Source organism: Trematomus bernacchii, unplaced genomic scaffold (genome assembly GCF_902827165.1).
Source record: "Trematomus bernacchii unplaced genomic scaffold, fTreBer1.1, whole genome shotgun sequence".
NCBI lineage: Eukaryota > Metazoa > Chordata > Actinopteri > Perciformes > Nototheniidae > Trematomus > Trematomus bernacchii.
The window spans coordinates 367,301-393,502 of record NW_022987477.1 but is presented as its reverse complement, the minus strand read 5'-3'; the positions used below and the strand labels follow the sequence as shown (position 1 = coordinate 393,502).

Genomic DNA, 26,202 nt, shown 5'->3' with positions numbered 1-26,202 from the left:
GGAGCATATGGTCTGAAACGAGCGGCGAAATACTAAGTGGATTATTTTGCATAAAAAATAGACAATGTTTGAAGTTGCGCAATTAACCTGTGTTTAGAAAACAGCGGTGATTTATGCGCGTGTGTGTGTGTGTGTGTTTAAGATGCATGCATTATGGAAATCCTCCAGATTTATAATCCATTTAGCTGATGCGGTCAGGGTTTTTAGCGCTATCATTTATAAGGACCCGTATATTTTAATGCCTCCAGCAGCCGGCTCTTTTTTCGGACTCTTCCAGTACATTAGCTCTGGGTTTTATGAGTCACCTGGTTCTTAATGGCATTGGAGGTCAAGGTGAGAATTGGCATTTCAAAGTTTGAAAGAGCTGGTGGGTTTTTTAGATGGATTGTGTTTTGCTTTCAGTCACTCTGATGGGAACAGATCTAACATCGTATCACTTCTTATAATGCAAGTATGTGAGGCTATGTAGTAGAATAAGATAGGTATCAGTGTCAAAGGTATTGAGCAATGCTACACACACAGCAAAACAAACTGTAAGAGGATATTAGGAACATGTCGCTGTGACCCTGATTGCAACAGATCCTATTTTAAGAAATAGATGGGAATAGAAGCTGCTATATAGTCACTCTGATGTGAACAGATACACCATCGTATCACTTCTTATAATGCAAGTATTTGAGGCTATGTAGTAGAATAAGATAGGTATCAGTGTATCGGTACCAGATGTTGAACGTATTGAGCAACACACAGCAACTGTTAGATCAAAATAAACTTCAAGAGGATATTAGGAACATGTCACTGTGACCCTGATTGCAACATATACTATATTTAGAAATAGGATTGGAGGATAAGCTGAATATTTTAAATATTTTATCTATTTTATTGTGTTGCACTGTTGGAGGAGCCTGTGACCTAATATTTTCATTGATATATCTACACTGTAGCTATGTACAAATGACAATAAAAGCCTTGAGGATTTGTTTTGTCTACCTGTACTAAGTATTGACTAAATCCCGTTTGGCTGCACCTGAATCCACCTGAGTCTGAAAGTGGTGTTTTTCTCAACAACAATTATCAAGCAATAAACAATCTCTCTGCTTCAAGCTCGCAGTGTTTTCTCCTTCTGATGTTTGTGGGAAGAGTCCTTCAGTAAACGGCCGTGTGTTCTCCCTGCAGGCGCTGTATGAGAACATGCTGGTGGAGTTGCCGTTCGCCGGCTTCTTCCTGTCCAAACTCCTGGGAACGAGTGCCGAGGTGGACATCCATCACCTGGCCTCTCTCGACCCGGAGATGTACCGAAACCTGCTCTTCCTCAAGAGCTACGAGGAAGACGTGGAGGAGCTCGGCCTCAACTTCACCATCGTCAACAACGACTTAGGAGAAGCTCAGGTAACCAAAACAGGGTCGGGTGAAGGCACTGATAGCTGGTTATTTGGAGGCAGAGTACATTACTTAAGTACATGTCTCTGGTATCAGTACTTTACTCCACTACTTATTTTTCTGACAACTTGTACTTCTTACATGTTGAACCCAAATACCTGTACTTTCTACTTCTCACATGTTGAACCCAAATACCTGTACTTTCTACTTCTCACATTTCCCAAACAGGCTGGTTCCTTTAGTTTGAATGTGTGTTTGGTGGCGTGATCATTATTATTTAGAGTCATTGCGTGCCTATTGATTTGAACACGATCCGTGTATCCATCATTTCCTGGTCTTCTCTAAAGAAGAGGGACCAATGAAAACGTTGTCATGTTGCCGTTGTTCAGCATGGAAACATTCATTAGCTAACAATGACATTATTGTTCTATTAATATAAAGGGAGGTCAGGTACTCTTTAAAACAGCTGCTAGTTATGGGTACTTTTTACTGAAGTACATTTCAAAGCCTCTTTACTTTAAACACGAGTATCTGTACTTCTACTTGAGTAAAGGATGTGTGGACTTTTGCCATCTCTGTCGGACGGTTTGATAAATCAAGTTTCAAGGCTTTATTGTCCTTTAGCTACAGCAATGAACAACTGAAGTCACCGGCTCCTCCAACAGAGCAACATGAATATATATAGGACATAGAACAAATAAGAGAATGTTTTGAGATGTGCAAGTAAATACAAGTACAATAGAAATAGTGCTGGAAGAGTTTATATACAAGTAAATGGAATGTGATATATTGGATAAAATCAGATGAATGTTTATGGATGTTATATAAATCCTTTTCCACTAGATGGTTTGTTACAGCACTTAAATAGGTGTTGATGTTGGTTTTGAATGGCCTTTATTGTCCCATCTCTATTTCTACCACTTCCTTTCTCCTCTTTGACTCGTTAATAATTCACTTCCCTCACGATGTGCCACTCTTCAGCGCTCACAGAGAGATAAAGCACGTTCCCAATGTCGCCGTTAGCTCTGTTGACCCAAACAAACAATGTGAAACACGCCTGACGGCAGCAGCGAGTCGCTCTTAAGCACGTACTTTCCTCTAAAGGCTCAAGGCTTGTGGAGAGAATCCGCCCGGCAACACTTTGAGTCACCTGTTCTCAGAGCTGCATTATCCTGTTTGCTCTCACGCGTCTTATTAGCTCTTCTCAAACAACAGCCGTGAAACGATCCGGGTACAATAGAGCCCTCCCGGTCATTCGCAAACACGATAGGGAAAACAATTTGCGAGAGATTAGGCACAGAGTCGGGAGCAGACTGGCCCACATTCGCCCTCCTGATATAGCCAAAGCAAGCAAGATAAGGACAGTCATTCTCTTACATTAGCACACTGTGGAGGGGAAAGAAACCCTGGAAATGAGAGGGTATAAACCCAGGTGAAGGTTTCTTCATTTGGGCATTTCTTTGTCATGTTTTGATAGCAATCAAAGGTCAAGCTGCATGCACTGAATAAGAGGAAAAACGTACTTATAATGCAATTTAATCCGATATCAGTGCATTAAATATCTTTGTGAGGCGTATTAATGAGTTTGTATTAACGTCATATCTCTTCTTGAAACACAGAAGGCGTCTCAAGGGTTTTTTGAGGTGCTTAATGCTGCGTTTACATACACCAAATGTGTTTATTATAACAGTTTTATAAGACGTCTAGCTAATTTACCCTCTTAATTGTAGCCTAATAATTGGTGTGTTTAACTTTAAAATACAATATTTGAGTTGAATTTCTCTTGATTTATTCCTGTATATTCGTTATTTTGCAAAACATGTTATTTTTTCTCTAATATTTTACAGACCCTAATTTGCAGTATTGAAGCACAGCAATTAAATGTTGATGGAAATAGTCTTTATTATAATTAGAGCCTTAATCATGGAGCATAGTGTGTATGTATGGAGCACACTCCATACATACATTTTTAAAAGTGATGCAAACATCAAAAGCTCCCACAGTTACTAACTCATAGTTGTAAAAGTGATTATTAAATACTTAAAACACACATAATAGATCACATTTAATGCACGTAAACAGCTTAATAGTTTTACCAGTTAATATGTAGTCAGTTTTGATGACGTCCTACACACAGCTTTTATAAAACTGCGAAGAGAGAAGTTGAGGCCAAATTAAATTGGACCAGATGTTCCCGCTATATTTAGGAACAGTGAAACGTGCGCACACACACACACACACACACACACACACACACACACACACACACACACACACACACACACACACACACAGTCACACACACACAGTCACACACACACAGTCACACACACACAGTCACACACACAGTCACACACACACACACACACACGACGAGCCGTACCTTTAATCAAAGTGCTCTTCGAAAACATTTTAATTACCTTCCTGTGATTGAATGAAATCCACCTGGCACAATTAAATCCCTCTCTCTCTTTCTTAAGTCATTCTGCCGCCAAGACACACAATGATATGCATTATATGATAACTAATAAGAAAGAAGCATAAGAAATGTGGGTTGAGGTGCAGTTTTTAACGGGTAAAGTGGGTTTGAGTGATAGAAAACGCTGACCTGCTCATCACTCAGCTCTTATCATGGCTGCCACCTCCGGGTCATTCCACTGAGTTAGAAACGTTCATGAGCAAAAGGACAATTCATCGTCAAACTGTGGAAAAACGTCTAAATCCATGTTGTGTTTCGTCGCAGGTGGTGGAGCTAAAGACGGGGGGCAAAGACATTCCTGTGACCACGGCCAATCGGATCGCTTACATCCACCTGGTGGCCGATTATAGGCTGAATAAACAGATCCGGTCCCACTGCCTGGCCTTCAGACAGGGCCTCGCCAACGTGGTCAACCTGGAGTGGCTGCGCATGTTCGACCAGCAGGAGATACAGGTACGCTGGGTCAAAATATATAAACATTGCCCAAAAAATACCTAAAAAACGTCCCATGCATCTGTGACATTTTCACCGCTTACAGAGTGTCTGTTTTGACTTCAACAGGTGCTGATTTCTGGAGCTCGTGTGCCTATCTGTCTCGATGACCTGAAGAATTTCACAAACTACTCAGGTAGAGGAAAACAGCTTCACGTGTTGATTGTTGTTGTTTTATCCTTGTGTAAAATATTCTCTTGTTTTAGTCACTGATGTCAAAGTATTTCAACTAACTGTGATGCCAATAGACACTTAGGGTACGTCCACACGGTTCCGTCGCGTGCTTCAACGGAGACGCTTCCCATTCACTTCCCAACGGGGTGACGTCACGCTTTGTCGAACTGCATTGTGGTTCCATCGCGTGCTTCAACGGAGACGCTTCCCATTCAATTCCCAATGGGGTGACGTCACGCTTTGCCGAACTGCATTGTGGTTCCGTCGCGTGCTTCAACGGAGACGCTTCCCATTCACTTCCCAACGGGGTGACGTCACGCTTTGTCGAACTGCATTGTGGTTCCATCGCGTGCTTCAACGGAGACGCTTCCCATTCACTTCCCAACGGGGTGACGTCACGCTTTGTCGAACTGCATTGTGGTTCCATCGCGTGCTTCAACGGAGACGCTTCCCATTCAATTCCCAATGGGGTGACGTCACGCTTTGCCGAACTGCATTGTGGTTCCGTCGCGTGCTTCAACGGAGACGCTTCCCATTCACTTCCCAACGGGGTGACGTCACGCTTTGTCGAACTGCATTGTGGTTCCATCGCGTGCTTCAACGGAGACGCTTCCCATTCAATTCCCAATGGGGTGACGTCACGCTTTGCCGAACTGCATTGTGGTTCCGTCGCGTGCTTCAACGGAGACGCTTCCCATTCACTTCCCAACGGGGTGACGTCACGCTTTGTCGAACTGCATTGTGGTTCCATCGCGTGCTTCAACGGAGACGCTTCCCATTCAATTCCCAATGGGGTGACGTCACGCTTTGCCGAACTGCATTGTGGTTCCGTCGCGTGCTTCAACGGAGACGCTTCCCATTCACTTCCCAACGGGGTGACGTCACGCTTTGCCGAACTGCATTGTGGTTCCGTCGCGTGGCTTTGCCTCCGTTGCTCGCTTTGAAAGTTGAGAAAGGTTCAACTTTTCAAGCGTCGACGGAAGCGCCAGCCAATCAAATCATATGCCAGTACAAGCGCTAGCCAATCAAACAGCGTGCTTAGTTGTGTGTCCGGGGGCGGGAGATTAATGTGATTGGTTGTTGGTCGCGCGCCAGACACGCCCACCGACGAGCTTCCACGCGACGGAACCGTGTGGACGTACCGTTATAGGTTTATTCAAGCAGTTTAATATTGAACTTCCATAACGATATGGGATAAAGAGCAAAACATTTTCAAAATAGAAGCGTAAGATGTGACTTTTCCTGACTTTTATACCCGAGTAGTAGGGCTGTGCGATTATGGCAAAAATCCTAATCACGATTATTTTGGTCAATAATTGATATCACGATTATTAAAAGCGATTATCCATTTACTTTGAAAACATCCATTTATTGAAACAAAAATGTGAACAGTATGTTTTTAACAGTTGATTACCCTGAACTTTAAGTATAATTCAACTGAAAAAACCCCAAAAAAAAAAAAAAAAAAATAATAATTACATTTTTTTATTTTTTATAAAAATAATAATCGTTTTATTTCGATTACGTTGTTTTCGTAATCGTTGCAAGCCAAAATCGAGATTAAAATACGATTAATTGCACAGCCCTACCTAGTATGCTCCAACATTTTACTAAACTTAATCCTACATTTCCCATAATGCACTGTATAGTGTCTCTTTGTCTAAAAATGTTCAGAATCGAAGCATAAGAGGTGACTGTTCCTGACTTTCATGCACTGGTATGCTGATGCTCCCATATCCAACTAAACTAATTATAAACAACTTGATCGTGTCTTTTTGTCCGACTTCCTTGCCATTTTCCCTAAAATAAGTATTTTCCGACCAGATATATGAGTGTGGGTCACATATTTACATTTCTTTGTAGGCGGATACACAGCGACCCACCCAGTGATCGAGACCTTTTGGGAGGTCGTGGAAGGATTCACAGACGAGGAGAAACGCAAACTGCTGAGGTTCGTCACCAGCTGTTCAAGACCTCCTCTGCTGGGATTCAAGGTGAGGACTCTTTAAAGTAGAGACACTACACACTGATATACACCTGAACATCAGCAGGAGAGGACTCTTTAAAGTAGAGACACTACATACTGATATACACCTGAACATCAGCAGGAGAGGACTCTTTAAAGTATAGACACTACATACTGATATACACCTGAACATCAGCAGGAGAGGACTCTTTAAAGTAGAGACACTACATACTGATATACACCTGAACATCAGCAGGAGAGGACTCTTTAAAGTAGAGACACTACATACTGATATACACCTGAACATCAGCAGGAAAGGACTCTTTAAAGTGGAGACACTACATACTGATATACACCTGATCATCAGCAGGAGAGGACTCTTTAAAGTAGAGACACTACATACTGATATACACCTGAACATCAGCAGGAGAGGACTCTTTAAAGTAGAGACACTACATACTGATATACACCTGAACATCAGCAGGTGAGGACTCTTTAAAGTAGAGACACTACATACTGATATACACCTGAACATCAGCAGGAGAGGACTCTTTAAAGTAGAGACACTACATACGAGAGGACAGGGTGAACTTTTAAACTCCTGCCTCCTGTGTGACACGACAGGAAACAGCTGTTATATGAACTCAATCTTCTAAACATTATTTTCTCTCAGTGCTGAATCATTACCGCTGCTCTTCCTGAAATGATTTCCTAATTGCACGTCGTTTTTACCTTCTCCCTGACTTGATTTGTGGGACACTTAAGACAGTTTGAGATCAGGATTAAAAAAAGCAGAAAGTGTTGCTCGGGGCCATTAGGGAGTTTTTGATGTGTCTTAACCAGAAGCTGTAATCATCGTATGATTGGTTTTAGGACTCTTTATGACTGTCATTAGTTAGGACACCCTAATTGCAGTTCTGCAGCAGAGAGAAGGAACAAAACTCTCCTTAAAAAGCGTCAGAGCAGCGTTCCCTCCTGTTTTAATCAATTTGACTTTGGCCAGTGTGTAGATATATCCCTCCCCTCCTTCCTTGTCTCTTCTTCAGGCCGGAGAGGGCGGTAATTCGTGGGGGAAATCGGCCTCTTGACCCTGAGCCAGCGAAGCCTTAATTAGCTGTCGTGAAAACGGCCCAGGATTCATTAGAGGAGAAATAGGTCTTGTCAGGAGAAGCCATTTAAAAAAGATGATGGAAACGCTCCTTTTCCCCCAGAATGATAGCCGAGCTAATGGCACGTTCTCAATAAGCAACGATAGTTTAATACGGTAATTGTCGGAAAAATGGGGTCATTACGGCCGAGCCCCCGAAGAGCCATTTAATCGCAACGCTGAATGTGTACGCTAACTTTTTAAAATAGCGGGATGGAAAAAAATCAGCGCTGATGGAAACCGTGGCCTCATCACCACGAGGTTTGATTTAAAAAATGCCAGATAGACAACATGAAATGATCATTAACAGCGTCCCATCCAAGGGTCATCTCCCACTCGATGCCTTTCAAACACCAGCCTGATATCCTAAATGTATACTTCTACCTATTAGCTTAATGTCTGTCGTTTAACATTTATCCCCCTGTGGGCTTTGACAGTCATTGCTTTGGATCCGTGTCTCATTAGGCGTCCAATTTCTCTCCGTGGCTGCAGCCGATGTGACATTACAGAGGAGGGAAGTAGTGGAGTACAAATACTTATTTTCGGACCAGCAGACGATTAATAGTACGGGGAAGAGGTGGGAGAAGTACTCAGATCTTGTACTTAAGTAAAAGTAGAAGTGTCAGAGTGTAGGAAGACTCTGTTACGAGTAAAAAGTACACGATTTACCATAGCATGAAATTGAAATAACCAAGTATAAGTCCCTCAAACTTGTATTTAAGTACAGTACTTGAGTAAAACTGCTTCCCAACCAGAGATGGGAAGCAGTGGAGTACTTTCTACTTCTTACATGTTGAACCCAAATACCTGTACTTTCTACTCCTCACATTTTGAACACAAATACCTGTACTTTCTACTTCTTACATGTTGAACCCAAATACCTGTACTTTCTACTTCTTACATGTTGAACACAAATACCTGTACTTTCTACTTCTCACATGTTGAACACAAATACCTGTACTTTCTACTTCTTACATGTTGAACACAAATACCTGTACTTTCTACTTCTCACATGTTGAACACAAATACCTGTACTTTCTACTTCTTACATTTTGAACACAAATACCTGTACTTTCTACTTCTCACATGTTGAACACAAATACCTGTACTTTCTACTTCTCACATGTTGAACACAAATACCTGTACTTTCTACTTCTTACATGTTGAACACAAATACCTGTACTTTCTACTTCTCACATGTTGAACACAAATACCTGTACTTTCTACTTCTTACATGTTGAACCCAAATACCTGTACTTTCTACTTCTCACATGTTGAACACAAATACCTGTACTTTCTACTTCTCACATGTTGAACACAAATACCTGTACTTTCTACTTCTTACATGTTGAACACAAATACCTGTACTTTCTACTTCTTACATGTTGAACACAAATACCTGTACTTTCTACTTCTTACATGTTGAACACAAATACCTGTACTTTCTACTTCTTACATGTTGAAGTACATTTCAAAGCCTCTTTACTTTGACTTGAGTAAAGAAGTTTAGTCAGTACTTCTACTTTCACCAGAGTATTTTTAAGTATCTGTACTTCTACTTGAGTAAAGGATGTGTGTACTTCCACATCTCTGATTAACAGTAAGAAAACCTGTAATTAATTTATTCTACTATTTCAACAATAAGACAGTTTAAACATCCCAGAAACAAACCCAATGAGTAGAAAGAAGCAGGACACAGAAAGCAGAGTCTATACAGAGGTCGCCCTCCCGTTAGTCATCCAGTTGCAGGGTAAAGAAATACAAATATTATTCCGTAATTAAATACGCACACAGATAAACAAAATTATATGTATACATGTACACATACATACACCCATAATAAAATAATTAAGTGAAAAATGTTTTAAAGAAAATTCCTACAAGTCCATGTTCAGATAAGAGAAGCCAATATTGTTCTTTTTACTCCCGTACATTCTGCAGGTCGGTGCAGTCTCTGATGTTGATATCAATCTCTAAACATATTGACTTATAATTAAAGGTTATGATCTCCATTGATATATAAATCATTACAATAGAGAGGCGAAGTCCCGCCCATCTACTTCCGACCCATGGGACCTTATTTCGGAAAAAGTTTGTATTGAAGTCAATGGAGAGAGAAAGATTATCTTTTGATCCCGTTTGAATTGTGCCATGAATTACACATATGATGTTTGTCAATTTAAAAAATAATTTCCAAAAAAGTCAGTTTGTCGTAAAATGAAAAATACGCAACTAGAAAGACTACAAATCCCAGATTCCCGGTCCCGCATGCTGGCTCTTAGGAACCGACTAACTCCCCTTGTGTGTATGTACAGCTCTCAACATGCCCAGACTTGGAGTGATTTTCACCTCTTTTAATACTTTCCGCCTCATTCTGAAAGAAAGAAGTGAAATGTGCCAACGTGACGGCCGTCTGGGTGTGTGGTGCGAGACGGGAGATGGAGTTCATTGAGCGGTTTCACAAAAAAAAAGTGTTACTTCACAGTTTTACGACACATTTTAATTTTTTTGACTTGCAAAATTATCTTTTAAATTGACAAACATCATATGTGTAATTCGTGGCACAATTCAAACGGGATCGAGAGATAATCTTTCTCTCGCCATTGACTTCAATGCATACTTTTTCCTAAATAAGGTCCCATGGAGCTCCCCCGGAAAGGGAGGGACTTCGCCTCTCCTTGTTGCTAATCAACCAATGCTGCAGGACTTTCAATTCCCCTCTGGTTGCACTCATACCGACATGACGTCCTTTTACATTGTAAATATTTGCCTATTTTTTTTTGTCACATTCTGATATTAACCGCTATCGTCTGCCCCCTCTCAGGAGCTGTACCCGGCCTTCTGCATCCACCACGGAGGGAACGATCTGGAGCGTCTTCCCACCGCCAGCACGTGCATGAATCTGCTGAAACTTCCCGAGTTCTGCGACGAGAACCTGATGAGGAACAAGCTGCTGTACGCCATCGAGTCCTCCGCCGGGTTCGAGCTGAGCTGAGCTGAGCGCAGAAACTAGACTTCAGACGGAGTAAAGAGAGAGAGTAGGGGAAGCAAAAATGATGCACTGACCTGCCTGATTTACTGTGTGTGTGTGAGAGTGTGTGTGTGCGTGCCAAGACCAGGACGTGATCACCTGCACACGGAAGAACAACAAGAAGACTTTTTTTTTATCCTTTTAAAGTAATTTAAATGTTTAATCACGCGCGTGAATTTAAAACAAGAGAAGCCGCCCGCCGCTCTCTTGCGTGATCCAACGTCAACTGGAAGTTATTTTCACCAAAGATGAAGTGGCGTCATATATATATAAAAAAACAACAAAAATAGGCAATATAGCGACAGAGGGAGCTTCTGTGTATCGAGGCCAGATTCTGCGATTTATCCACGATGTAATATTGCGATAAAGGAACCGCACGGCGCCGTCTTTGGAGTGGGAGTGGCTCGTTCTGCTGGACTAAATTTGGGGGGGGGGGGAAATGATTCTATGATTATGGATTTGTGAATATGTATATGTTTACTCTTGTATTATTCATTTATTCAGTATTTGTACAGTTTTTCTTTTGAGTGGACGCCTCGGCGGTGAGGAGGAACATCCGTGGGGTAAGACGAACGACAGGGTGCAAAGAAAAAGAGTGTATGGAAACGAATAAATCCACTTTTCTTTTTTGCATTTAAGTCTCTTTTTCGTGTGATTTACAGCAATGAGAAGACACGTAGAACAAGTGCATTGTGGGGGAAATCTGCTCCCTGGAGTTTTATGGCCTCTGACATCCAGTTAGGGAACACTGAGCAGGTCCTGCTGATGCATTGTGGGCCAGGTCCTGCTGATGCATTATGGGCCAGGTCCTGCTGATGCATTATGGGCCCTCGTAAATCCACCTGCCCTCTGAGGGACAAATCCAGCGCTCTCTGGACCCAGGCCATGTTTGCATCTTCCTCCTCCCTCTCCTCTTCCTCATCTCCTCCTCCTCATCTCCTCCTCCTCTCCCCCCACCCCCCCCCCCCCCCCCCCCCCCCCCCCCCCTCTCTCCCAGGGAGCTCAAAGTGATAATTGGGTCTTAAAAAGCGGACTTGTCATTGAAATGAGGGATTCATCTCAATTACTGTGAGATTTATTAAATAATATTACGGCGTGATGGATTGTAAGTGACAAAGTTAATGCGTGGCGTTATGAATCATCCTCAGTGCGCCTAGTAATACTTTGAAGCTTTATGCTCGGCGGTTTTTAAGAGCTAATCGAAGCTTTTAGGCTTGTTTATCTTTGCTGCAGGCGAAGGAAACAGCAAATGGATTAGAAAGGATTCTAGGGATTATTCCAAAAGTGCTATCATGTGCGAATCTGACATCAAACCAGTGCCTGACATAAAAGCAGGTGGATCATACCTGGGTCTGATCATGAGACAGGATGACATTCAGAGCTGCAGCAAGATGTCTTTCAGGTTAGTTATAACACACTGCCCTCTTGTGGCCACAGAGCAGTACTGCATGATGAACATTTTTGCATTTTATAGGTGTGTAATTTTGCATTTGCGAGACACTTTAAGCAAAATTGGACACTTTATTATTTTCTTAATAATTGATAAACTTCAGCTCATCACTGGTGACACCTGGACACTTTTAAAATATATATTATTATGAAAAAAGTACAATTTTAAAGAGTACCTATTATGCTTTTTGTGGTCTTCCCTTTCACAACAGAGCCGACCAGCTAACCTGAACATCAGCAGGAGAGGACTCTTTAAAGTAGAGACACTACATACTGATATACACCTGGACATCAGCAGGAGAGGACTCTTTAAAGTAGAGACACTACATACTGATATACACCTGAACATCAGCAGGAGAGGACTCTTTAAAGTAGAGACACTACATACTGATATACACCTGAACATCAGCAGGAGAGGACTCTTTAAAGTAGAGACACTACATACTGATATACACCTGAACATCAGCAGGAGAGGACTCTTTAAAGTAGAGACACTACATACTGATATACACCTGAACATCAGCAGGAGAGGACTCTTTAAAGTAGAGACACTACATACTGATATACACCTGAACATCAGCAGGAGAGGACTCTTTAAAGTAGAGACACTACATACTGATATACACCTGAACATCAGCAGGAGAGGACTCTTTAAAGTAGAGACGTATTATTTTGGTGTATACAGCACGTTGCAGTATTTTGTGCAACAGTGCTGAGCTTTGAGTGCACTCTGCTTGTGCAGACATGAACAGGGAGTGGGCCGACCTTATTTCTCAGTAACACACATCTGCCTGGAAGCAGCAGCTGCAGCTTAGTCTACAATCTGCAGTCATAGCAATCAAAGAAAAGCATATAAACGTCTGTGTGGTTTAGAGAAAGCTATCGACTGCATGATGAAAAATGACCTGATATCTATTGCTGTGATTCCTCCCGCTCAATGAGTCTAATTAGATACTGACTGGCCATAATGTCCGGGATAATTAATAGCCATCTGTCATTTTCATTGGGTATCCTTTGCTGGCAAGAGCCTCGGACGGACTTTAACGGCACCAACGACCTTCATTTTCAATTTAAAATCAATGCCAGTCTGTAATTTCAGCCTCGATTCGGTTCAAAAATGCAATAACCTGCCCTGCTTCATTCTGCTGCTCTGGGTTATGATGAGTTCAGCCTGCACGCTTTCTATTTTTTTTTACTTTTTACCCACATCCTCCGTGTCCTTCCCTGCCTTTTGAGCTAAAAACAAAAAAGGAAGCCCATTCCTGCATTCATTTGGACTTTTATAACTGATATGTTAACCTTGGTGCACCCATGTTGGTGCATCCAAATGTGCTTCTAAAAGCCAAAAATCTGACACAGAATCATGTTTATTTCCAAGTAGCCTATGTACACATGCAAGGAATCGTCTTTAATGTGCAGGGTTCATACAGTAAGGGAATTTAAGTTGTAGAAAACCAACAGAAATGCAAATATATTCTCACACATATTAAGGAGGTTATTTCCAGTTGTGGTGCCTAACTGTAACTTATCTGGCCTTTTTAGCGTAGGTCTGATGACAGCAAGAGTTTCCTGCCTGAGGACAGCAGGTATGATTTTCTGAGAGATAATCTGGAGACAGACCATAAATGCATTAAAAGTAAAGAGTTTAAAAACACCTGTGTGGGAGACAGAGGGCATTTCAGGTGTCTGTGAACTGCATGTTAGTTTTAATTCAAAATGAGGAGATAAGGAAGATTTTCACGGTGCATTAATGGTGGTTCTTGTTGGTTTAAGTGTCCCAGTAAAACAGATTAATGCAGCATTAGGGCCCTCTAGATGTAAGGGATGTAATTGTTAGTGTTAGTAACACCTGTGCCCTTTGCAATGTGAAAAAGGTCACTACAGTCACACAGTTACTAAAAGACAGGCTTCTGAGTCACTATATTTTCAAAATGCATGATCCCTAGCTGTTGGTTTTCATTCCTCTTTTGCAAGGGAGTGTTTTTATGGCAAGTTGATAATTATAAATCATAGGTCACCTGTTTCCCACTCTGCACGACAGGTGGCGCTTAGAGACATTAATCTGGTTTCCTTTACTTTGCATGACAGAAAGTCCGAAAATTAGTTCAGGATTTTATTTTTTAAAGAATACTTAAGGCCGTATGTCTCAGTTAATGCACTATTTATAATCATGACAAAAAAGCAGTACTCTTTTCGTACTTTTGAGTATTAGCATGGATGTGTAGGAAGTCAGTGAAACGCTCACTGACGTGGTGCGTTCAAGGGCACCTCGGAAAAACCTTCTTTGTGGTTTCAGAAAAGCCCCTTTCATGCCTGCAGCCTGTTTGACTACCACTTGCTTTCAGTCAAAGTAAACAAAGTGCATACACTTGCAGATAATATCTTTAAGTTTAATAACCAGATGGACCCTAGTTGGAAATTACAATATATTACTAAAATAGTATATGCAGATATTCCTTTTTTTAAAAGATCTGTTTTAAAGTATTCAGAAAACTGGTGTGAACCAATACTTTCACAACAAAAGCACGAATTATCAAACAAAAAATCAAGAAAAATCAAGTGAGACAATTTAAGAAAACAACGAAAATTCACATAAAAAAAAATCAAATAAGACATTTCTTTTTTTAAGGAAAAATAATGTTTTGAAGTAAGAGAAAATTAACCGAAAAAAGGACTGGAAAAATCATGAAAAATCAAGTAAGTTTTTGTTCAACTTATTTTAAAACAATTAAATAACTAGCAATTTATTAATTAAAATCTCCTCACACCTGGTTGGTTGAACTCTCCCACCAGATCTGGCTGCTACTCTCGCGAGATCTGGCCACCCCACCAACAGCCACCAGCGGGAACAGATTCTCACTCAGGCGAAGAGACAGCAGGAGAAAGGGACGAAAGGGAGGCTGTTTGAGACGAGATTTCTCTAAAACAGGTGAGCATTTCTCCTCCAAACTTCACAGGTGCGTTTGTGTACATGTCAATAAAGATGTTATTTATTAAAACACCGATGGAGGTGTTTGTTTATCGTCTTACACTCGATTACTTGTGGGGATGCTGTGTGTCGCAACCTGATGTCCTCGGAAATCATCGGCTATCTTCGGCTATCATCGGTTATCATGAATTACAATTAATATTTATATATTTTTTTTAATTAAATATGTCGTTTTTTTTGTTGACAGACCAGACTTCAATTTCCGCTAACGTTAATGTAATTAATATTATTATTATTATTATAAAGTCATCCACAAACAACATGGCTTCCAAGAAAAATATCGATTTCAAATTTGGTAAATCACACATTTTTGGGAAAAGCCAATCATGTACATCCAGCCATTAAGCCTCATAAAGCATACAATCAACAAAAAATGAACAAAATACACACACATTAGTTTAAAATAATATTTGACTGCTTATATTTTAGCTAGCTATCATAACCGAACATTTGGTAACTTAGCAACGGTTAGCTACAATGCTAGCTTTAGGAGACCCTTCGTTAGCTGTCGGTTTTATGGTTATTATAAGAACATATGTCAACCATAAAGTGGAAAATGTGAGATCTAAACATAGTTTTATGTTTCCTTTCCCCAGCCAAGATGGATACGAGACTACCACAGCAATATTAAAGTATTTTTAGGGATGTTTTCACTTGTTATGTAACGTTTTAACGTTTTTAGCTATTATTATTAATGTCCTCATGCTATCTGTCAAACAATCTGTTGATGGAAGCTTCTAGAAAGTGCAGTTTCTGTTTCCTCACTTTAGGCCAGTCTGTTTTCACTGCCAAAACCAGTTTAATAATGAGTTTTAACACCAACAACAACATGGCATCCTCCACTGGATTCAAAAACCACAACATCTTAATTGCATCGTGTGAAATGTGTATAAAGACAACCAATTTGTATACACAATGCTGAAAGAACAGATCTTATAATTGATTAATCAAAGGGCACCAGATGACCCACATTTTAAACATGGGTTCCCTGTGTTTTTGTTCACATTTACATGGATTCCCTGTGAAAACCCCCTGTTTGGATATGGCTATAAATCACTTTAGGTGCACCTTGTTAGTGTGTTAAACTGTCTCCTGTGTCTCTGTTCGGTCTGCTGTGTTTCCGTTCCTCTTGTCTTGTTAACGTGAGATTTGTAGTGGTGTTGGAGAGTTTTTAAAACACTGTCAGACCTACTGGCTTTGTTGAAAGCTTGTTAAATCTCCTAATATATATTGAGGCTGGGTTTGCATTCATTTCAGAGAACTAGTTTGTCATCTTAGACAGAAACCAAAAGTCTAGTCAGAGATTGAAACCAAGAGATAAGCTGGCACTGTTCTGTCTGTAATAACTGATGAGTTTCTGTGATCATAGATCAACCTCTTTTATGAGCCAATTTCCTGATGTCCTACTGATACTGATATGATGTTCTTAAATAGAAAGTAAAGTAAGACTTCAGAGATGATAACTTGTCATTTTGGGGAAATTCCAGTCACGTTGTTGGCTTCCAATACTAATCTATATCCTATTACATTGATTAAGACAAGGTCTAGTCAGTAATGCATTTTCATTATGCATTTGTTTATTATCCCCTAAGTAATATAACCACTTAATATACAAGCTGCCTACAATAGAACCACATTAAAAATCAATTAACCAATTGAGATGGCTTGCTGCTGGATAGCTCTGTGATATGAAACCACACTTTTATTTTCTTTTAATGGTGTAATAATGATAATATGAACTGAAAGGAGAAGTGTTAAAACCAACAGAAGTCTGTCAACACAGGGCTGAATTAAACAAGAATACAAATAAATGTGAAAAATAGAAAAAAGGATGTAATTTATAATAAATACAATTAAATTAAAAGCCAAATTAAAAAGGTTGTGGGGCGTAACAATAAATAGACGCTTAGTTGTTGCTCTTTGTTCATTTCAGGTATGATTAAATTAATAATATATGATTAAATTATAATTAAAAGGACAGTAGCAGAAGACCTGAGGGTTCATATTTTAAAAGCAAATCTTATAAATAGCTACGATCAAGAGGATCAATCAATCAATGTTTATTTATCCCAATATCACAAATGTTACATGTGTCTCAGTGGACTTCACAGTTTGTACAGAATATCAGTATGACAATACGACCCCCTCTGTCCTTAGACCCTCTGTCCTTAGACCCTCTGTCCTTAGACCCTCTGTCCTTAGACTCTCTGTCCTTAGACCCTCTGTCCTTAGACCCTCTGTCCTTAGACCCTCACATCGTACAAGGAAACACTTCCAGAGAGAAACCCCACAGTTTAAAGGGGAACATGGGAGAAACCTCAGGGAGAGTAACAGAGGAGGGATCCCTCTCCCAGGACGGACAGACGTGCAATAGATGCCGTGTGTAAATCGAAAAGATAAGGGGAGAGGAGGCTGTGGCTCAGTGGGATAGTGTGCTGAACTTAGTGCAATAGTGTGCTGAACTTAGTGCGCTGAACTTTTGCCCACAGTACTGAATGTATGTATTGCACATGCTTTCAGTCATTTCCTTCATCACCCTCATCAACTCAAGCTTTGCATTACAAGTGCAGTCAAACCTTGCATGGCTCTACTACTGTACAACATCTCCTCGAAGTGTTCCTTATACTCCAACTGTGCCTTATATTATAGTATAGTATATCTCTTTGATAAGCTCTTTCAGACTTCCCTTTTCTTCAGCGTTCTTCCATTTGCGAGCCCTTAAGTGTCTTCCCTGCCTAAAAAAGCCTGAGCCAGTAGTCAGTCATCACGTAGTGAGTAATACAGAGAGCTCATCATGCAGAACAAAGGCATCTCCCATGCGCTCTTCACTGACAGACAGTATATTTAACAGCCTTTTTTCAGCCAATAGGAATATTGAGATACTTTTTAATATCTCCTTTCATGAGTGACTGAGGCCAGTGTTTTTTAACCCTCTTGAGACGAGATTTCAAGGCCCCAACATTTTGTAATATTTAGAGTAGGGCTGTGCAATTAATCGTATTTAATAATCGTGATATCAATTATTGACCCAAATAATCGTGATTATGATTTTTGCCATAATCGCACAGCCCTAATTTAGAGTGACATGTAATGTAATGTAATAATACATTTACAACATAGGTAGACCAAATGCATGTGTAAGAGCTTTAAAAACAAATACAAGGGTTTTAAACTTAATTCTGACGCTCACAGGTAGCCACTGCACAGATTTTAAACATCTGGTCTTCTTTAAAACTCGTAAAAAGAGTCTTAATTCCTCGTAAATGAACCAAACCACCACAGCAGAAGTCTACAGACACAGACAAAGCAGAACAAGGTCATCTTGTCCTTTTCATTTTCTTGCTTCCTCTTATCGTTACCTTGAAATCCAAGAGATATTTTGAGCTTTTGTTTCAACCAGCTGTTCAATTACAGTCATAACAGGAAAAACAGGTCCTTGCAGATTAAGCTTATTTTATACACAACGGCAATTCAAGGTGCTTCACATGAGAAACTACACACACGCAAAATACATGAAAAGAAGGCAAATCATACGAGACATTGAAGCTAGTTTAAAAATCAGCGTTATGAAGACAGTTCAGCTGCAAAGATGGAAAAGCATAATACTAAAATGACTCAGTGGTAAACGTTGTTATCCTCAGTTTACCACCATGACAGAGACTTATCATTACTGTCATCCCTCTTTATAAATACACACTTCAATGGGGAAACTCCCTATATGTTGAGATGTTTGTGTGAGGATCCCATAACACATTCAGTTTTATAAAAATATAGAAAATACAGTTAAAAGTATGTTAAAAATGACTACTTTGCCCTCATTAACAATCACCCAGAAGGACTACGTCTTTTTGACTCCCACTAGTTTGTTTCAGGAGGATTTTAAAACCTTTTTCCTCTCTGTCTGATAACTTTTTATACCTCTTCTTCACTGAAGCATGATGGGATTGACTGACCCACATCGTTTTATTTACGCTGCAGGAGCTCAAATCCATCAGATCTGGGTTTGCTGCGTAACGCTATATACCACGAGGCTTAAATCTGCACATTATGAGTGCAACATGACGCCTCTGCTGCACCCTTTCTGGTGAAAACAGAGATTGGCACCGAGCAGGAAATAGTAGTTTGTCATGTCTCAAAGCTGCGGTGTTGTGTATTGCACGTCAAACAACAAAAAAGAGACAGATTTTCTATACTTCCACTTCAAAGTATGTGTGGCTTCAGGCCTACACAGAGAGGAATGGGAATGTAAACAAAGGGACTCTTGTACATCAGTGGGAAACACTTCAGCACAGCTAATGATGCTAAAGAAGCTAACTTCAATAGTCAAAAAGGGGCGTAGAGTTTATATTATTTAGTTATGAGTTGCTATCACAGATCCACAAGTTTTAGCCGTTCTAGTGTCCCATTAACTCCCAGCTGCTGCAGGTGAACTGCTGGCAGGTGAGTGGGTCAGTAATGGCTGAATTTAGGAAGATGAACATGGGACAAAGTGGTTTAATTCTTAGACAAAACCCAGAGGAAACTGTGGGTTCACATTTTGCTTTCCGTGTGCCTCCTTTGCAAAAACATCATTACAGACGACTCTTTCACCAGCTCATTGCAAGAACGTCCACCACAAAACTTCAAGTATTTAGATTCTGGTCTATATTTGGACGTGGTAACAGAAAAATAGGACATTCTTCTTGCTGATAAGATGGGAATCAGTTAATGGGGAATTCAACAGAGTTACCGTGTGATTCAAGCATTCGAAGAGGGAGTTTGGTGCCAATGTTTTAACCAGGAGGCGCTTACTGGCACTGCCTCATGCACACACACACACACACACACACACACACACACACACACACACACACACACACTCTCTCTCTAACTGCAAAGGCCACAGGGTATTAATAGCAAACAAACAGGACACAGTGGACTGGTAAGTAGATCTCACTGGTTTGTTTATCATTTTTATTGCGATAGCTGAGATACCTCCCGGTGATTGATGGTGTGTTTTATTGGCATTTCCTCTTTGTTTTAGTGTTGCTACTCATATAAGTTTCTGCTGCTCCTAGAAAGACAAAAATGGGTCTAAATGTTGGGTTTTCTGTTAGCGTTGAGGCGTGGTAAGGAACCTAGAACGTCTCTTTTTCAATTATGCAACTTTGGGTGTGATTTACCAGCTTTACTCGATATGTTGTGACGACATTTCTTCGTCTAAGGTCTGTTATCCAGAGAATTGGTGTGTTTTATATCCTGACATATCTTTTATATATAATATATATATATAGTGATGATTTGGTTCCAACAAATGTCTTATGTGCAAGACTATCAAATCAAATCAAATCAAAGTTTATTTATAAAGCACATTTAAAAGCGATTTTTGGTCGGGCCAAAGTGCTGTACATGTAATAAATACTACAATCATAAAAACACATTACTATAATCACAATAAAAGACAATAAATTACAACAGATATATAAAAAAAAAACACAGGGAAAAGTCAGGTAGTCGTGCTCCGCTCTGACTATAAGGCCAGGGAGAAGAAGTGTGTTTTAAGAGTAGCATTATCTATTAATAAAAAAGGGGTGTCATGTCGTCTTAGGTCGAGATAACCCAACAAGAAACCACAATTTCCCCTTTTTGTCCAAGTTAATAAGACCTTACAAGTTAAAGCACACATAGATGAACTGTTACACTCTGTCACTTTCACACAGGAGAGGAAACAGGTCTTCTGTTCAGTTCCTCTCTTTCATACAGAGCGTGTTAACCAGAGGCTGATCTGCTCGTACAGGCGTTGACAGAAATCTTGTGACATGCCGTGCTTTTAAATCCCACCCACAGCAGAAAATATGGCACTGGGAAAGTGTTAACCTTTTATTAAAGAAAGACAAACTATTATAAAACTGGTTTCAAACACAGAGGATAAGGCACCTGAAGGCAAACATATCATAAAGGTTACTTCCCTACGTTAGAGAGTGTGTTCTGCAAGTGTTTTACAGCCTAACACTTTGATATATCTCTATAGATCTAGGTCTGTTTGCAGCAGTTGTTATAATATTCCTAAATCAGAGGTTGTGAGTGCTTTGTCGATCTGTTCATGCCGTATTGGTAAAAATACGTCCCTGAAAAGATGCCCTGAATATCTTCTGATCCTTTTTTCATCAGACCTGTTCTGTCTTGTTTTTGAGAGGCTAAGCTTCATAACTTTGGCATGAGGTCATGAAAAAGACCTCCAGGGGTTTTTATAGCTATATCCACACTTTCTTTGTAACCGCCTCAGGCTAAGGGATGATCACCTGCTTATTATGTAATTTTGCTGGTATTAGCTTAGCTGTCCTCTCCCCCCCCCCCCCCCCTGCATCTCTATTTTCGTGCAGTTGATTACATTGCAACCCTTTCCACTAATGCACCCCTCGGGTCTGGAAAGGAGGTATCTTTTCGTCACACATGGCCACGCTCGGTTTGGCTTTATCTCGTCAAACATGTCCTAACAGAACTTCTCTTAATCTCCACATACAGAGCCATGCTGGAGTACTACCAGATGCTAGGAGTCCAGAAAAATGCATCGCAAGACGACATCAAAAAGGCGTAAGTGTGTCTTATTTCCTCCCCAGTGTTATGGTTAAATGTCGCCCACTCAGAGGGGTGTAATAGGTTAATTATATCCCCCTCTAGCTGTGTAAACTGACAGAAGGAGAGGCAGAGCAGAGAGGCTGCAATGCAGAAAGTTTCCACTCTTCTTCCTGTAACCTTGCTTTGAAATACCTTCCCTTATACTCACCCTCTGAACACACCACTACATTTACTCTCAGGTGTCTCTGTGGGGTTTAAAGAGTCCTCTCCTGCTCATGATCAGGTTGATATTTCTATTAGTGTCTCTACTTTAAAGAGTCCTCTCCTGCTGATGTTCAGGTGTATATCAGTATGTAGTGTCTCTACTTTAAAGAGTCCTCTCCTGCTGATGTTCAGGTGTATATCAGTATGTAGTGTCTCTACTTTAAAGAGTCCTCTCCTGCTCATGATCAGGTTGATATTTCTATTAGTGTCTCTACTTTAAAGAGTCCTCTCCTGCTGATGTTCAGGTGTATATCAGTATGTAGTGTCTCTACTTTAAAGAGTCCTCTCCTGCTCATGATCAGGTGTATATTAGTATGTAGTGTCTCTACTTTAAAGAGTCCTCTCCTGCTGATGTTCAGGTGTATATCAGTATGTAGTGTCTCTACTTTAAAGAGTCCTCTCCTGCTCATGATCAGGTTGATATTTCTATTAGTGTCTCTACTTTAAAGAGTCCTCTCCTGCTGATGTTCAGGTGTATATCAGTATGTAGTGTCTCTACTTTAAAGAGTCCTCTCCTGCTGATGTTCAGGTGTATATCAGTATGTAGTGTCTCTACTTTAAAGAGTCCTCTCCTGCTATGTCATGTGTATTTCATTAGTGTCTACTTTAAAGAGTCCTCTCCTGATGTTAGTTATATCAGTATGTAGTGTCTCTACTTTAAAGAGTCCTCTCCTGCTGATGTTCAGGTGTATATCAGTATGTAGTGTCTCTACTTTAAAGAGTCCTCTCCTGCTTGATGTTCAGGTGTATATCAGTATGTAGTGTCTCTACTTTAAAGAGTCCTCTCCTGCTGATGTTCAGGTGTATATCAGTATGTAGTGTCTCTACTTTAAAGAGTCCTCTCCTGCTGATGTTCAGGTGTATATCAGGATGTAGTGTCTCTACTTTAAAGAGTCCTCTCCTGCTGATGTTCAGGTGTATATCAGTATGTAGTGTCTCTACTTTTAAAGAGTCCTCTCCTGCTGATGTTCAGGTGTATATCAGTATGTAGTGTCTCTACTTTAAAGAGTCCTCTCCTGCTGATGTTCAGGTGTATATCAGTATGTAGTGTCTCTACTTTAAAGAGTCCTCTCCTGCTGATGTTCAGGTGTATATCAGTATGTAGTGTCTCTACTTTAAAGAGTCCTCTCCTGCTGATGTTCAGGTGTATATCAGTATTTAGTGTCTCTACTTTAAAGAGTCCTCTCCTGCTGATGTTCAGGTGTATATCAGTATGTAGTGTCTCTACTTTAAAGAGTCCTCTCCTGCTGATGTTCAGGTGTATATCAGTATGTAGTGTCTCTACTTTAAAGAGTCCTCTCCTGCTGATGTTCAGGTGTATATCAGTATTTAGTGCATCTACTTTAAAGAGTCCTCTCCTGCTGATGTTCAGGTGTGTATCAGTATGTAGTGTCTCTACTTTAAAGAGTCCTCTCCTGCTGATATTCAGGTGTATATCAGTATGTACATCAGCAGGAGAGGACTCTTTAAAGTAGAGACACTACATACTGATATACACCTGAACATCAGCAGGATATGTCCTCTTATATAATGGCTTCTGCTGCTTTTACTGGTCTCTCACTACAAAGACAGCATTGCTGAACCCATTAACCAGGCTTTAAACCAGTCACAAATCTCAACAAAGACGAGCATCACAAAGACTAGTCACTATAGATCCGACTGTAAGGCGATGAATCCCTGAATTGTTCACTGTGTCACTCTCAGTTTGTGGTCTTGTCCGCATCATGGCTGTGTTTTTTCACTGCCGCCGGGCTTAGAAGCAAAAACAGCTGATGCAGCGTAAGCGAGTTCAGGCTGTCTTTGTTATTTCTGCTTGGATGAGGGAAAGGAGTGTGTGTGTGGTGTGATGTGTGGTGTGGTGTGTGTGTGTGTGTGATGTGTGTGTTGTGTGTGTGTGTGTGTGTGTGTGTGTGTGTGTGTGTGTGTGTGTGTGTGTGTGTGTGTGTGTGTGTGTGTGTGTGTGTGTGTGTGTGTGTGTGTGTGTGTGTGTGTGTGTGTGTGTGTGTGTGTGTGTGTGTGTGTGTGTGTGTGTGTGTGTGTGTGTGTGTGTGTGTGTGTGGTGTGTGTGTGTGTGTGTGTGTGTGTGTGTGTGTGTGTGTGTGTGTGTGTGTGTGTGTGTGTGTGTGTGTGTGTGTGTGTGTGTGTGTGTGTCTGAAGGGGGTTCCTGTGTTTTTAGTGTAGGCCTGGTTGCCATCCTAAAAAAAGACTGTGAAAGAGGGGATGTATAAACACTTTCTATTTCACATATCTGACCCTTTTAAATATCAAATTATCTGTTTTTATAAAACCGTCCACACAACTGTCTTTTCTACGGAATACTCATGTGTTCATAGTATATAAAAAATGCCAATAACGGTGTATAATATATTCCTATTTATCTGTATTGTGTCTGTCTGTCTGATCTATAGTTTAATATCAATACTGTCAGATGTATATATTTATGATATTGTATTATTATTCGATGCTTACTGCATTTCATTGTCTCAGGACTTGAATCTAATCTAATCTAAATGGCACACATTTTTTCTATATTTTAATATGTTTTTTGTGTCTCAGTTACAGAAAATCGGCGTTGAAGTGGCATCCGGACAAGAACCCCGACAACAAGGACGAAGCGGAGAAAAGGTTCAAAGAGATTTCAGAGGCGTATGAAGTGCTCTCAGACGGTGAGGCTTTGTTCATGAATATATGACGTCATTTTTTGGGGCTTTTTACAATGTTTTTCCTCAACGTTAGAGACTGGACGACAACTTTTATTTGTCTTTATTCAAAGTCCTTTAGAGTAGACTGTTGACTTCTTTTGGGCGAAATCTTTATAAGAATGACAAAATCAACATGTAAACAACAGCAAAGACATTTCTATTTATCCTTTAGTAGCTGTTGCTTAAACTCAAAATAAACCATCAATAAATTCACAAGTTATCAGTAATCAATTGTTAAATAATCCCTATCTTTTTTTAAAGAAATTGCACAAAAATTAGTATTTTAAATTCTCCTAAAAGCCCACACAAACATAAACAAATCATTATTATATCAATATAGCTTTGAAAATTGTCGCTGCGTAAAAAAATGTCCATTTACAGCAAATGCTAAGAATCTAAAATGGAAGTCAAATCAAAATAATTAATGTATTTATTGACTTTTATATTTTCATTGCAGTGTTAATTTCGTCAACGAAAACTATGACGAAAAATGTTCGTCAACGACCTTTTTTACATGACTAAGACGAGACGATGACGAACTAAAAATAGATTCTTGATAACGAAAATTTGACGAAATGTATATTTAGTTTTCGTTGACGAGACGAGACGGGACTAAGGTGTTAATGGTGGACTATCGGACATTCAAAATGCAGGGTATTTCCCCCCAAGTGTCCGTCTTGTCTGTCAAAATGCATCTTACATTTCTAACTTGCAATATCATTATTTCCGCTCTCTTCACTCCAGAAGAGCGATCTCCCTTGTCTCTCTGTGTGCGGGGGGCGGGGCCTAACTCTCTCTCTGTGTGCGGGGGCGGGGCCTAACAGACACGCTGCAGCGGCACACAGAGATCTGCCGGGGACGGAGCGTTCAGAAGTATAGAGACACTACAAGGCTCGATGTGGACAAAGCTCGTTTGCCATGTTTTCGCGTTAGCGCGTTGACACGAGTAGAGTAGTCTGTCCAAACAGCCGGCCAAAAGGCGTCATATTCAGTCGGAGAAATGCACAATTTTCGACTTCCTTAACTCGTAGCTCTGTTGCCCCAATTACGAGTAACGTTATCACATCAGGTGTGCAGAGGTGGGAGAAGAACTCAGATCTTGTAGCTAAGTAAAAAAATACCATAGTGTAGAAAGAGTTCCTCAAGTCAAAGTATTCTCATCAAAATATAGTGAAAGTAGCGACAGTAAAAGTAGTCATTGTGCAGATTGGTCCATTTCAGAATAATATATATGATATGTTTTATAATGATTGATCATTAAAGTGTTCTCAAAGCTGGTAAAGGTGCAGCTAGTTTGAATGGCTTTGTATACTGCAGGGTAGCTTGTGGATTTACTCCAGGTGGAACTAAAGTCTGATTTAACACTTGGTTATATTTCACATCATTCATCCACATCTGTGAAGTAACTAAAGGGATTAAATACATGTAGTGGAGTAAAAGTACACAGTAGCAAAACATTTAAATACTCCAGTAAAGTACAAGTACCTCAACATTTTACTCAAGTACAGTACAATATTTTAACATAATTATATATATTTCATTTATTTCACATTTAAATAAAGCAATTAATT

The 26,202-nt window shown here is 40.2% G+C and overlaps 2 protein-coding genes across 2 annotated transcripts in view; both read left to right on the top strand.

Annotated features, from left to right (window-relative positions):
* The window catches only part of ube3c (ubiquitin protein ligase E3C), a 45,717-nt gene extending 34,415 nt beyond the window's left edge, over positions 1–11,302 (top strand). Inside the window, exons 20-24 of the mRNA XM_034149049.1 lie at positions 1,177–1,389; positions 4,124–4,312; positions 4,421–4,487; positions 6,389–6,519; positions 10,463–11,302. Of these exons, the coding sequence (XP_034004940.1) occupies positions 1,177–1,389; positions 4,124–4,312; positions 4,421–4,487; positions 6,389–6,519; positions 10,463–10,633 (771 nt within the window). The 3' untranslated portion in view covers positions 10,634–11,302. The remainder of the gene's footprint in view (positions 1–1,176; positions 1,390–4,123; positions 4,313–4,420; positions 4,488–6,388; positions 6,520–10,462) is intronic.
* Positions 11,303–14,926: 3,624 nt separating this feature from the next.
* Positions 14,927–26,202, top strand: part of dnajb6b (DnaJ heat shock protein family (Hsp40) member B6b) — a 30,794-nt gene continuing 19,518 nt past the window's right edge. Inside the window, exons 1-3 of the mRNA XM_034146937.1 lie at positions 14,927–15,047; positions 21,612–21,680; positions 24,486–24,595. Of these exons, the coding sequence (XP_034002828.1) occupies positions 21,616–21,680; positions 24,486–24,595 (175 nt within the window). The 5' untranslated portion in view covers positions 14,927–15,047; positions 21,612–21,615. The remainder of the gene's footprint in view (positions 15,048–21,611; positions 21,681–24,485; positions 24,596–26,202) is intronic.